General features: G+C 32.4%; 2 protein-coding genes across 2 annotated transcripts; one reads left to right on the top strand and one right to left on the bottom strand.

Annotated features, from left to right (window-relative positions):
* Window positions 1-119: 119 nt before the first annotated feature.
* Window positions 120-1,878, bottom strand: LOC106719658 (thioredoxin-like protein 1). The gene is made up of 6 exons (XM_014514051.2): window positions 1,691-1,878; window positions 1,445-1,601; window positions 1,264-1,374; window positions 978-1,127; window positions 632-765; window positions 120-537 (listed from the first exon to the last, which is right to left on the bottom strand). The coding sequence occupies exons 1-6, from the start codon at window positions 1,786-1,788 to the stop codon at window positions 327-329; spliced, it is 861 nt and encodes a 286-aa protein (XP_014369537.1). The 5' UTR covers window positions 1,789-1,878; the 3' UTR covers window positions 120-326.
* A 5,112-nt stretch (window positions 1,879-6,990) lies between these two features.
* On the top strand, window positions 6,991-9,382 carry LOC106719551. Its single transcript, XM_045686533.1, has 3 exons — window positions 6,991-7,103; window positions 7,221-7,381; window positions 8,985-9,382. The coding sequence occupies exons 1-3, from the start codon at window positions 7,048-7,050 to the stop codon at window positions 9,275-9,277; spliced, it is 510 nt and encodes a 169-aa protein (XP_045542489.1). The 5' UTR covers window positions 6,991-7,047; the 3' UTR covers window positions 9,278-9,382.
* The last annotated feature ends 5,542 nt before the right edge of the window (window positions 9,383-14,924 follow it).

Here is a 14,924-nt window from a genome sequence, read left to right as displayed (position 1 = left end):
TATTTAAAATAAATAGAATAGTTATTAAAATTCGCCATGCATTATTCGTTTATTAAATTATTTCATTCAGACATTATCGATTTTTTTTGTTTAAACTCGGGAAGTTTCTTGCGAAAATCTTTTATATTATTCCTAAAGGTTCATATTAAGCTCATTTTGGTTTGGCAACCTCAGCAAATTGAATGATTTCTTTTCTAAAGGGCCGGACACAAATATAGGATTATACTAGTTTTTTCACTTTTTCTAGGCTTATCTGTTAATTCAAATTGGGATTAGTTTATTAAACTGAACTATCTGTATAATTATCTGTAGAACTAGATTGAAGTTTAGTGGCTTTCACCCTTCTTTCCAGCTACACGTTTAAATTCTCCCATGTTTGTAGTACAAATGGGGGAGCCATAGAATGCAAGGTGGTTAACCAATGTGACCTCACCACCAGATTGGTTGTCTTTTATGAATATTTGAATGTTTTGAACATTTTGGAATTTAACAAACTTCAGTGGTACAGGATTGCCCTCCAAGTCACTCGGTGTCAATCTGAAAAATAAAATTTTAAAAAATTCTGGCCGGTTTGTCAAAGAAAAATATAACATTTTTACTTAAACTTTCTATGTAAAAAGCAATATCTTACTCTAATTCTTGCACTGACATATTCCCAGCTGCTTGGTCAAAATCAAGTGTTCTTGGTTGATTGATGAACAACTTTAAAGTCTTTGGGCCTTTATCGGCAGGCGCTTTAATTTTCAGCGAGTGCAGTTTCACCACCTAAAAATTGGTATTAGTGAAGATGCTGTGCATCACAAACATTTATTGATAAAATACAAATAGAACTTTTCTATATACAGTCAAACCTGGATTAGTAAGAGTCCGAGTGGTCACAATATTTTTCTCGCTAATGTAGAGTGTCATTTGGTACTGTACAATGACTTTTGCTTGGTTTCTAACTAAGCTAAATTAGGATGTGATAAAAGTCATACCTGATTAAATGTAATATTAATGATGAGTTGTTCATCACAGTCACTGGCCAGATATCCATTGCCATTGTTCAGAGCATGCGCTAGTGGATGGTCATCTGACTCATTTAAGCATTCACATTCACTCTTAGTAATAAATGTCACCAGGTCCATCTGTACAGAAACACAAATTATATGAATATGATGTTTTTAATAATGAACATTATTTTATGTAAATGTTACGGCAGTTGAGATTCATGATAGTATGTGCTAATATAGATGTTTAAAAATTAAAAAAACATATTCTTACATGTCCTGCTACAGCGCTATCCTCATCTGCAGCTTCGTCAGTACCATAGTACTGTCTAACCTTTGCTTCAAGGGAGCCGGGGTCAGCGCCCTGTAGTCTATCAATTCTTGTCTGTAACAATAACTACCATTATAGAATCCGAGACACTAACATTATTCATAAAATGATTATGGATACTAGCCCTGTTTTTATAAAATATGAACGTAGGCATTGCACTAATGCCTTGAGCACTTGCAGTTTCCGCACATCGATCAACATCTACTTTTAGAAAAACTGCCCTCGGGAATTTAGCAGGCAACTGTTCAAAAAATGGGGCAATACGTTGGCATGGTGGACACCTAAAATGCAACAAAAGATAAGTAAATATTTCACCTAAAATCCACGCAATGACTAGGAAAAAATAATGTTTTCTCCAGGTTGTACTCACCAAGTAGCTGTAAAGTCTACGACAACCAACTTCGTACCAGCATTGGCCATTTCCGTTTGAAAATGTGCCTCATTTTCAATTATTGTAGCCAGACCCATTTTGAAATAACTTAAACCGAAATTAAGCGACAATAATCAAATAATGATATTGGAATGATACTTCAAAATGGAAATTGACCATAGACGTTGGATGACATAGTTAGACAGTGACTTTTATAAATTATCGTTTCTGAGTTGCCATAGGTTGCCATAACCATAAAATTTTTGGTATTTTTCGTACCCTCTTATTATCTCATCAATCCAAGAGTTTTGTATATTAAGGGGTGTTTGCAAGGCAAGAGAACTTTTCCTATAAAAACGAAAAATTAAAAAAAAAAAAAACAAAAGGAAATCAATTTGGCTGAATGCAAAAACGTTTACATTATTTGTTTAATATTTAATCCTTTTATGAGTAAAAGTGAAAGGAGCCTTAAGAGTCGCAATATCATCATCAGTTCACTAATCGTCCCCGCCGAGGGGCTCAGAAACTACCCTAAGTTAGGGGTGATTAGGCTATAGTTAACCACGATGGCCCAGCGCGGGTTGGCTGACTTCACATATATCTTTGAATTTCTTCTCAGATATGTCCAGGTTGCATCACTACATATTTAAATCACAAGTCAAGTGCTTAACCCCTACCGACGACGAGCTACCGACGCTCCCCTTTAGAATGACAGCGGTCTATAATTTCGACTTTCTTAATGGTTATGATATATTTTGAAACAAGAATATGAAAGAAGTGAAAGTTTAAAAAAGAGAAAAATTGGAGATCTATGACATAACGATATCCCTTCGACCTTATTTTCAACAACAATAACAAGTTTTATTGTTTTATGCGTTTTTGTGTAAACAATTTGCGTGAAATTCAATTAAAATAAAAAACAAGGAAATATAAACAAAATTATTATGATTTTGTTAAGTGTTGTGAAATGCTGGGAGACTCCATTTTATGAAATTGACGATTTTGATAGAGATTTAGGGGATCTATCAAGATCTCTACCCTTAATCGGGGTGCATGCTAGCTTAGATGTAGGTTGTTGAAAAGACGACAGAAGTATTCATAGATCACTCCAAGAGGAAATCCGTAACCTTCGGAGCCTACTTAGAGTTACAGAAAACTTATCATAACAGAAAATTTGTTTACAAAAATTCCCTTTCTCACTTTCTGGGTTGGGGTTTCGAGAGCTTTGAAACAACCAAGTAAAAATGTTATACTGATTTAAAGTTTGGAATTCGAAACCCTAGTGTAGAGAGTTTATGTCTATTCTCAATGACATTCTAAAAAATAACTTTGTCGTTTAATTAAGTTCGGTACGTGGATGGAATAAAAATATCATAAAATTGAAACAAATTAAGACGGATCAAAATAAGACAGTAGAAAGGATGAGTATCGCCGCAGGCGGTGCGATGGCGCGCCATTTACACTCATTTGATTTGATTGCGGGAAGCTTAGCCGGGCTCAGTGGTCATTTGAATTATTTCTTTGAAACTCACTATTATAAATGACAAAAAATTATTCATGTTTTCTCTAGTAATCAACATTTTGATTATCTTAAAACCGTCTTTTGCCTTAATTTTTTTTTTGCCTATGTATACAGAAATTTTTGCCTATGTATGAGAAAATATATTGTTATTTTATGAAAGTAAAAATTTTGATTAGAAGCTTGGCTCTATTAAAGATGTCATAATGCAAAAAAAATACATAATAAGGTACAACTAAAGTTACAACATTAACTGGATATCTGCTTGGTCTGGTTAACGAATTTGATAATCTTACTAATATTGTAAATGCGAATGTTTAGATTAATAGATGGTTGGATGTTTGTAAGATGGTATCTCCAGAACCGCTAAACGGATCTCGCTGAAGTTTGGCATAGATGTAGAACATAGTCTGAAAGAATACATAGTCTACTAATTAGGTTTTTATTTTTATTTCCGTGCGGACGAAGAGGCGGGTGACAGCTAGAATAACTAAAAATGAAAACAAGCTTTCTAGGATCAGCACGTTTGGTAGACTCGGAAGGCTGGAAAATATTAAGGAACGCTTTATTGAAAAGAGAGGTATTTATGCTACGATAGTTACTACGTCATGTGCTACGACATATTATGCTACGACTTTTATCTATTGACTGATCCACGAAGGAACTGAAGGGATGAAGCATTTTTTAGAACGAGTTAGATTGGGGTTAAATCAATCAAAACATAAATATGGATACTCAACTGCTTAGATCCTTTGTTTGACCTGAATAAGTTGGCGAGATACTTGTTACGATTGTTGCTCTATTCTATAATGACATGAAAACTTTCTTTAATACGAAGCTGCTAATCATATCATACCACTTAAATTGAATATCTTGGGTAAAAGAGACAGGGGACGATCACCTACTCGCTGGTTTTACCAAGTCCAAACAATACTCGATATTCCGACCGCCATGAACAAGCCGCGGACAGAGCGGTATGGAAGCAACTCATCGACACATCGGGGAAGGTACTTCAAGATGAGCCCGACCTTCAGTAAAGATAAGCACGAAGAAGAAGTGAGGATCAAACTCTGGGTTGATTGAGTACAATACTTGATAAAGAAATACACGGAAATGAATGTTGAAGAATTGTTATGCATTTTTTATTCTGTATGTACCAATAAAGAACCATGTATGCAATATAACACATAATAGTAGGAAATATAAATATCACTCTTAAGATCGTGGAAGTCATTTTTATATATTATTATGAAAATGAAGTAAAAATAACAATAATTATATGTAACAATTGTTTATCATTATTGTTTTGATGTTAATTTTTATAAGCATCGATTACGCGTACTCTTACATCATAGAGCGACACTTTATAAAAGGCCGGCTGCGTTCGGAAAATCTTCAGTTTTATTTAAATAGAGCAGATGTACACTAGTATTGCGAGAAAGTCATTAGATTATCCTTTTTACTTTTTAGTAAAATGTTCTCACGATCTTTCATTCGTGTTTTTATTTATATTATTACAATTTTAATAATAGTCGATGAAAATAGCAGTGAAAGTTTTCCAAGTGTTGATACTGATAGTGATGTTCCTTCGGAATTTGATTATTTGGACGATTTTCCGAAAATTGTTGATCTTTTGTTATATCTGCAGTCTCTAAAGAAAATATTGGATTTTTCACATCGACATAAACATGAGATAGATATGAATTTCGCGTATGGTTTGTCGATTGTGTACGGTAAGTTGTTATATTAAGCTGGGTATTTATTCAGATTTTCGTAATTAGATTTAAATTTTAAATATTTTAATGCAATAATGAAAATAAAAGTAATTTTCCTATCATGAATTCTAATAAACATTCATAATCATATATATGAGTATGTTAATATTAATAATGTATGTTAATAATTTAAGTTAAGGACACTTAATTTACAAATATGATGTAAATGTAAAAATTTTGAATAAGGATGAATGTCTAATTGTTACCTAAAACAAGCATAGCATAATAATTATCTGACTGTATGCTGTAATTGTATCTAAAGTTTAGTTTTATCTAAGGGTCTAATGAATAGGCGAATTACATATTCTTCTCTGTTGATATCAGCCAGTAGCAAGATATAATGAGTAAGGAAAAAAAGGAGACGATTCCTTTAAAACAAGTTTATCGAGCCTTACATGGTGATCAACCTTATGATGACTTACAGATAATCTACAACACGTTCTGTTAACGAGGGAGGATGATTTGCAAAGGGATCTGAAAATGTATATAAAAAGTTTTCTTCGTTACAACGGCGAGTTATTGCAATATTTCGAACAAATGGTTAAACAGAATAAGGATCAAAAGAACGTTTTAAATAGAAGAGGTATGTTCTAAAACGTGTTTTTTAATTTTTTTGGAATGGCCAAAATGAAATTGACAGTTCAAATGAGGAGCATAAGACGATACGACGGTGAGAAATTATTGGACGAGGAATGCAGAGGATCGAATATAATGGAAGGCATTGGTTTCCCAATGCCTTCCAGGGCTGTATTATTTATACACGTGTAAAAAACTCTGATTGATTTTTAATCTAATTTATTAAAGGGCGAGAGTTATAAAGGTCATAATTTGGTAGAAAGATTCCCTAAGGATTAAAAAAAGCTTAAAGTTAAAACCGTATTTCTCTTTTGTTCCAGTAACAACGTTATTTGTAAATCGAACACTTGGTATCAAAGGTATCGTCGATTTTAAAAACAGAAAAAAATCACCGATATTCTTGATGAGAAGTTCATACCCGAAATGGGATAATTATGAATCTAAAGTGAGTCAGTTAAGTAGATGGAAACCGGATCCTAGAGAAGCGGGTAAGTTTTCGTTTATTTAATATAAACCTGTGAATAATACCATAAGACCACGATATAATCTTTCTCTACTTATCTCTCTCTAAGTTGGTTAAGGTTTCGGTTTGCAAAATGATCTATCATTCGTCAATTCATTCATCCGTCCCATCTTAATTATAGGTATGTCACCTTTTATGAAACTCGTCCATTTCTTTTTTATGTTTAATTTTATTTATTCAAGTATGACAACAAGGTTTCACAGAATTTTCCCGCTAAACCACTAAGTAACTCTTCTTAGGCCTACCCCTACACAAACTTACATTATCGATGTCTAAAATAAACTCTTGGTTTATCAGTTATTTAAAGTCATATTATTAAATTGACAATGGATAATAATTAATCAGATTTTGGGAGTAAAATTCACCGGACAGCAATTTATCACAATTGAAAAAAATATTGGGTTTCTATAACTTTCAAAACAATCCGTATGTGGATTGTCGATAACTTTATAATATAAGGTAACAAAGCATTGTTCATTATTATAACTAAAGTGACGTACTCTACAATTATTTTACTATTGAATTGAATATTTAACATTCTGTTCTCTTAAGAGAAAACACCATCTTCAATAGTATTGTTAAAGCTATAAACAAAAACTAGGAATTTTTTTGCGGTCTATATGGAAACGGAGCATTTACATATCGCGTTTTATAAAACAATATGTAGCTATTCATGATACTTCTATTATTTAAAATATATATCTGTGGAATGTAACAATAAATCTTTTTTAATATCAAAAATAGTGGCGAACTAGTAAGTCGCCACCTGAATTCGCCTAAATAGCGAAGTATGATATTGAAATTTCTGAATCAAAACTAATCACGTGTTATGCTTAAAATATTTTACCACATCTTCTTACTATTCTGTGTTTAGGTGGTAATACTTTTTTCGGCTTTTACAGATATATGCATCGCTTCGCTTGCGAAGAATAGGTTAAACAAACGGGTGTGTAGATTTCTGCCAATGTGTTACAACATGTTAGTGAATGGAACAAACTTTGGATATTCTCTTACTCACAGGTGAGTGGAAAGACGTATTTTGTATTAAAATTACGCGACTTTTTCCATAAACTCGCTATATAATTAGCAAACTAAAAAATAAAGATTCATTGGTTATAGATGATTGATATGTTCCAGGTTACTTTGGCTGATACAAGCTCATCGCGGACGAGGTTGCAGAATATTTTCCACAAGAGAAGACAAGGAACTGATCGATATGTTCTGCACAAAGATATTTCGTGAAGCGAATTACATAGCAGCGAACAACTTTAAAATACTAGACTTGCTGTTAGAGCAAAGTAAGTTTCACCTTTATTTTCTGAGTCTAGCTAATGCATTTATTGGATAATTCGTGCTGTTATTGGCGTAGTGGTTGTTAGAATCATCTTAAAACAACGACTGACTATAATTTTTACGATTTATCATATTATCATTTGAAGTAACAATAATATTACGATAAAATTTCGATTAAACGTAGTGCTTAGTAGTTCATAAAGTATCGGAACAATCTGCCTGTTTGACTTAAACTGCCTGACTATGACGAGGTGGTCATTCATTCAGTAAGTTACTATTCAATCATTCATTTTGTGGCTATGTTAAATTTGCACATTGAATTTATCGCACATTTTATACACGGCTTGTATGCATATTGCACACTTCATTGAGCTATTCTGAATTTGAGTTATTTAATTAATTGAAAACGATGCTATAAAATATCACGTGAAAGAATAAATCATCGTTGTTCCAGTGACACTGTGTTCGTTATCTGGTTACCCGGACACTCTACGTCGTACCTGGATAGCAAAAGCACTCAAACATCAGACATCTTTGGGTTGTTTCACACTCAAATTGTCTGCGCAGACTTCGAGTAAATATGCATACAAAAGTACCGACAAGTGGGCAATTTCGGCGCCCACGGTAAACATGGTGGGCGGAGCCTGCGACCGACATCTGACTGCGGTCGCCTCGGGAGCAATATCTGGTGCAGTCAGATATATTTTAGAGCAGAAATATTCTAATAAATAAATATACAAATCAAAAGAAATACAATGAACATTTTGTCGAAACGGACTTTATATTTATTTGTAAAAAGAGTGTGTGACTGATGTGACTTGAAAATGATGTTGTTATTTATTTTTTTGTTAATATTATGACGAAGTATGTTTGTTGTTAGTTTTTTTTTTTGAAATATATGATAATTGTGAATGCACATAAAGAGTTTTATTTAATTTAACTTATGAATTAATTGTACGTAATTATATAAAAATGAAATATAATGTATTGCATTGTTTTTTTTTTTTCATAGTGTTTTTAACTTTTAATATTGATATCTGAATAACCAAGAAAAGAAACAAGTTACTTTCCTAAGCACCTTTCATTCTACGAAGTAGTCTAAAAATGTAATCTAAAACAAGCAAAGTTTTTTCTATATTGGAACGAAGTTCCTTATCGCGCGTTGTGAAAAGGGGCTAGACGGAAAAAATTCTTACGAAAAGTTGTCACGACACTTTTTGCTATATCACCATGGCAACGACGTGACAATATATAACAAAAATTCATAGAAATAAAATGTACTTCTTGTGAAGACTTAAGTTTTTTATGCATAGAATAAACATTGGTTCCTTCACTAATTAATTGAAAGGAACTTCGTTCCATCCGGGTGTCCCTTGACACCTCTCAAGTTTTTTTATATATATAAGGCCAGGCGCCCACTTATTTTTGATCGTGGGACAATAGAATCTTTCAAATGAATTGCTTAATTATTCAAAAATATTGATAAAGCAAAAAAAAAAAACACTGCTTGATAGCTGCTTATTACCAGAGGGTAGAGTTTATTGCGTTTTTTATTGTTGCATTTAAAAATAATAAAACATATAAATGCATTTTAACCACTTATTGCAGTGACTTACTGTTCCCTGGCCGGTTACCCGGACACTATACGCCGTTCGTGGATATCAAAAGCGTTGAAGCATCAGACATCACTCGGTTGTTTCTCATACAAATTACCCGCGCGGGCACCACCGCCGAAATATTCATCGGAGACTGATGATACTAAGTGGGTATTTTTATATAATTCAGCACACATGTTGGGTGGATACTGTCACCGTGGTCTGACCGCACTCACTGGCGCAGCAATATCTGGCGCAGTTAGATTTGTATTGGAGCGAGTGTATTCGCGTAATGATAATAATTGATGAGAACCTTTCATATTGTAAGTTTCCACTGCCTGTAAATAACATATTGTCAACATCACAAACTACTTAAAACATGTTGTTGTACATGTTTTGGCAGTGAGTACACACGGTCATCATATGTTTTTATTATTGTGTAACAAAATCGTAAATGTATATTTTTCAATCAGCTGTGTACTTTTTTGATATTTTATATTATATAAATAAAAAATAATTTAGGTTTTTAATTCAAATAAAAAAATTATTTCTCTTACTTGCGTTTGTTGTTTATTTGATCTTTTATAATAATAGACAAAACTCTTAATATTTTTACATGACTGTTGTCGTATGTTGGTATGTATTACATGTATTACTTAATTATTTTTATTTTCTCTACTGTTTGTACAATTGTCTATGTTTAAAACTATACATGTGTGACTGTCATGTGATCGTAAGATATATCTTTGTTATTTCTAAGATTAATTTACTGGAAAACCTATTATTGGCCTTGCTTTGATTTATATGTACTGGATGTCATTTTTGTAATTAAAATGCTGTTGGTTTTCTTCTTAAATAAATAAATAAATAGTCTTGGAATGTGTGGTGCTTTGCTGAACAAATTTTGTTAAGATATGCTCTACCACTCAACGTCTTATAATGTTTCTATTATGTAAGTTCGCCTGCGATTTCCCAAACAACAAGCAAAATTATACGGATTAATGTCATCAAAAATATAGGAACAAATTATTGGCAAAGTAAAAAAATACTTCAGCTTTTTAATAGCAAATCAACTTTATTAACATATCAACTTAAACATTTCTTGGCTGATATTTATATCTAGGCGCTTAAAGACACCACTGCATAGATGTTAGATTGACACTCATGCTTGTGAGATTATTTTTGATATTCTTTTACCTATGATATAATCATAAAAATGAAACTTAAAAGCCTTACGTTATTAAAAAAAAGTATGTTATAGCTGACTAAGGCCTAGGATTTGGAACACTAACTAGGATGGCTCAAGTTCCTCGGTGGGTACGTGAAGAGCTCACGACAAGATAATGGCTATATCAGCTCCCGATAAAGGTAAATACAAAAATTGCTCGGGTCTAATTTTAATATTTGACATTGAATTATTAATTAAAGTTTCAAGATCATTTGAAATAATTATACGTGTTAGTACTTCAAGCACTTCTTCCTGATTAAGGTCTAATTGACGGTGAATGTCGAAAGTGACAAGCCGTCTCGTCGTCCTCGCTGCAGCGAGCCAGATGGCCAATGCCGACCGGAACCAGCGTCAACCGGCTTGAATATTGCATCACAAACTTCCGGTGCAAAGGGACCCTGCACCAATGACCAATGAGTTTTTTATACCAAGAATTGATGTACGAATAAAGATATTGAGTATGGTATGAATTATTTAAACCTACAAAACTAGTATAGTTACTTAGTCCTAGCTTAGCTTAGGTAAGTAAACCAAATGAAGTAGTTTCTCTATTGGTGAACATAGAAATTGGTCCAGTAGTTAATAACGTTATTGTTAAAGTTATTATTATTGACTAGTATGCTCTTGAGCTTGTAAACAAAAGATTAGGCTATTGGTTAAGGAGTTCCTACGCGTAGTTTATCGTTGGTTATGGTTTCTCATTAGTACATCTACACTTGTTTAATTTAGTTAAATATATAATGTGCTTTATAATATGTTTAAAATGGCTTAAAGTAAATAATATATTGCATAATTTATTCTGCAGCTATTGTTAAATGCTTTAAGACTTTCAATTTGTCTGTGTATTTGCAGGATTGGATTGTATGGATTAAATATTCAGTAGCACAAATTGTCAATACGTGCGGAATGCCACTAAGCGTTTGTGATTCGTTGGAAATAGAGGCTAACACTTTGATTTAAGACTGCTTTCCGTTCTTTGTCAACGCTCATACATACGAATAGAATACATTTCTTTCGTTTAATGTTCTTAGTATGTTTTGTATTCATGGTATTCATTTTTCTTAACTAATTTACCGTACATTTTTAAAAAAGAGAACTAAATACGGGTTTTCCAGTTTTGATCTCTGTTTAGTTTCAAACGCTATATTTGTTATTAGGATTTGAAGGCCAGGAAATCATTTTTTTCAATATCTGTTAACAATGAATTTATAAGGTACAAAAGTAGACTGATGTGTCTTCTATAGAGTTGTTATTCGAGCTGATGGGTCACCATCCTAATGGCAGTTTTCCTCGAATTTGATTAAAGAATAACGTTCCATTATAAATTTAATGTGATAGGAGCATTAAACGTTCGACAGCTGCGGCGATCGAAATCTCATTACGTGACCATAGGCGATTTCGTCGTTACCAACATAATCACGCAACAGAACAATTTGTATGTGTGAACGTCACTTACCCGGGTTCAATAGCACTTTTAAATGTTTCACATTTTCTGAGATATGTTTAAAGACAACTCTATTACGGGTATATTAATCACTTTCTGGCCTTAGGCATTGCTATAATTATTATAAATATGCTTATGTAATAAGTATACTTTTAAAATAATTGGTAGATATTTGTATAGTGTACGATTGCACGTACGTTAAATACCTTAAATTTACCGTGAAATTCCCCCGCAACATTGTATTAAAACATGTAGCTGTCTCTGTTTTTGGGAAAAGAATGAAGAGGATAAAAATATGTTTTTATACTAGTGGTTATGGAGTGAAAACACACAGTTAGATTTATAAGACAATATAACTATAAAATAATGAACCTACACTGCCAGTACCAAATTACACTTTACTTTGCGCCTCACTATTATTGGCAAGTAACCAAATCAAATAACATTAATAAATTTGGGCAGTATAAGTTCTAATTTGCTTGTCGTCGAATTAAAATTCGGTCCGAGTTCCTCTGGGACCATCAGAAGCTCATTGTTCTTGGTACAACGGTATCGTCACGCAGCACTCTTGCATTTTAATATTCCATTACTAATGCTCTGCTGTTACCCTCTCGCTCCCAATATTTTCGTTACAATCAGGTTACTTAGTTCCATCGTTGGTGTTTTGAATTATAATTTTTATAAAGTATTTTCAAACGTCTTAGATCCAAAAAATCTTTCGAATCAATGCGATTTTTTTTATTCTATGGACTTAATCGACCAAATGAAAAATGTTTCCTATTGAGCCGATCGGTCTAGTTACCAATCTGCCAAAAAATTTTCCTTGATTATGTGAACTCAATCGGCCAATTGTAAAAACCATTGGCCACATTGATCGGTAGGCAGATTAGCGCAACGGAAAACTTTGGACAAACATCTGTAAGGTACCTGTAGGTTTTCAATACCGAAACTGCTGTTAATTGTTTTTGTCCCTCTGTGTTAGACCTGACAGAGATAACGATATGTTTCAGCAATGGAAACCGACGGTAAGTTTCATATAACCTGTGATTTTAATACTCAGTATTCTTCTAACAATATTGCGCGTACCCACTCAATGTGTTCCTGGAAGGACTTTTGTGTATGCAAATTGTATGACATCCTGAATTGAATGTACTTCGTGCGCATAGGAAACTGCAATTTATGCCATTTAAAGCGTTAGTTAAATGCTAACAGCATACTTAGAATGCTTAATAAAATATTTTGTATTTTTTATATAAATTTATGCTTATTGAAACTTTAAGATTAAGAACAATTTCAAAGTTTCGGCAAAAGAACAAACAACTTAATAACGAACATCAAAGTGAACCACATAGTTAATCTAAAAATTTCTAAGATACAATGGGTAATGAGGAAAGTACAAGGTACTTAATATTTAATTTACCTATGAATGCAACTTTAAGAAAACTCACAAACTGTATCCGGATACTAAACAATAAGTTAGGAAATCATAAGCAAAGAGTAACAACCAACCAACCAATCCAACCTTATAAGAACGTCCGCTACAGCTTTCCAAGTCGTTTCCGATGATAATACAAAGTTCAAGGGCCTGAGAAAAGAGCTACGTAAATCTAAGGCTAACAGATTATTACCAACTAGGAAGTTTGATGAGACCGATGCATATTGAATTCGACTTATCTTAAAGATTGTGTGAATAATCTGACATTTAAAGTTATTGTACGGTTAAGAATGCAACTGAGGGAAGAAGGTTGTGTGGAAGTTGTAATAAACTGTTTTTTTTTTTTAATATACAAAACGTGTATTATTCACATATTACCATTTATGACTAAGTGATTCTACAAGCTCTAGGCTGTGTTATATTTCCTGGGTCGTTTTCCGTGATCTAGATTTACGTGTTTAGTTATAAAATGATAAGTTCTTTTGATACAAATTTAATATTTCAGTTTAACAAATATATATGTATTAAGCATTGTCGTATTTGAAAACTGTAATCAAAAAAGTAGCCACTGTTTTTTTTAAATATAATTACTGAACAGATTTTAAAATTTGTTTTCAATTACGTTATGGGCTTAAAGGCAAATTAATGATAGAATTATTTTATGTAACGGTCATAAAGAATGTTTTTATATTTGTAATTAAGAAACCGGATTAATCTATGGTTTGTAAATCAATGGTCAGCAAGGGAGTGCCGTTAAGGAATTCTTTGACCATTACACTCAGGATGCTGTACCTACGAGGTCGTTCAGATCGTAAAATTAATTTTATCTGATGTATAAGGTTACACTAAATTATTTTTTGGACATGTGCACAAGAGATCGAGTGCTTATAACTTTTCAAGTTGTTTACGGTATAATTTTATGTCAAGTGCGGTGAAGACGTATCGATATTCGATTATAATTGCTTATCGATAAAAATGGTAATGGGCGTAAATGTGCAAAAATTTTATGTTTTTATTAAAATAAAAATTTCTCTACATTACGTAACATGATTTATTTTATATTCTTCGATATTTTTAACAACACTTTTTGTGCTTTAAGTATAGTCATGTGACATGTCTCGCATCCTGTGGATATCTGCAACCATTATCAGTAGTTTCTTTTGGCAGGTCTACATATAACCTAGTCTTTGATTCAGAAATCATATTAATTCAGAAATTAAATGATATGAGAATTTATTTTAAATTTGGTTTAATAGTTAATAGTCATGAAATAAAAGTGTTTTTAATTCTTAAAAATTGCAATTAAATATATTACAAGGATATATTTAAAATAAGTCCGCATTCTCGTTGTGTGCATATAGGTTTAAATTTTCCTTGCTGACTTCAGTTCGCTTGGATCTTTTATTTCATTTGTTGGAAGTTTAAATAAACGTACTTCCTTATTGGAAGTAGTTATTAAAACCTGGATGCATCATGACAATTTTATTGTAAAGTATTCAATTTTAATTTAAAAGGAGTAATAAATATGAAAGTTGCAATAGTTGGCTGGTTGTGAGCGGCAGAACGAGTCTGTGTGATTTTATTCATTATGCTAACTACTAAGTTATTGATGGCTAAAATTAAATGAGATTGTGGTAAAGAAATAGAAAGAAGAGGGCAAAGAATTAAAACATCTACTTTGCCTGCAATATTCAAATCAAAAATAGTAAAATGTCGAATATGTACATATTTACACGTTTCGTTTTAAAACATTTAAATAGCAGTGATTTTTTAATATTCATTATAAATAAATAAATTTTGAAGGTAAATAAGAAACGGAAATAATAAATCTCGACGGAATAACATG

This window comes from Papilio machaon, chromosome 3, assembly GCF_912999745.1.
Source record: "Papilio machaon chromosome 3, ilPapMach1.1, whole genome shotgun sequence".
Taxonomy (NCBI): domain Eukaryota; kingdom Metazoa; phylum Arthropoda; class Insecta; order Lepidoptera; family Papilionidae; genus Papilio; species Papilio machaon.
This window is presented reverse-complemented; position numbering and strand designations above follow the sequence as displayed.

Excerpts from the sequence above, each read along its gene's own strand:
- LOC106719658 (XM_014514051.2), bottom strand. The coding sequence starts at position 1,788 with ATGGGTCTGGCTACAATAATTGAAAATGAGGCACATTTTCAAACGGAA. Across the intron at positions 1,375-1,444 it reads TCATATTTTATAAAAACAGG|ACAAGAATTGATAGACTACA; the intron begins GCTAGTATCCAT and ends TTATTGTTACAG. Across the intron at positions 1,128-1,263 it reads ATAGCGCTGTAGCAGGACAT|ATGGACCTGGTGACATTTAT; the intron begins GTAAGAATATGT and ends GTTTCTGTACAG.
- LOC106719551 (XM_045686533.1), top strand. The coding sequence starts at position 7,048 with ATGTGTTACAACATGTTAGTGAATGGAACAAACTTTGGATATTCTCTT. Across the intron at positions 7,104-7,220 it reads GGATATTCTCTTACTCACAG|GTTACTTTGGCTGATACAAG; the intron begins GTGAGTGGAAAG and ends GATATGTTCCAG. Across the intron at positions 7,382-8,984 it reads AGACTTGCTGTTAGAGCAAA|TGACTTACTGTTCCCTGGCC; the intron begins GTAAGTTTCACC and ends CACTTATTGCAG.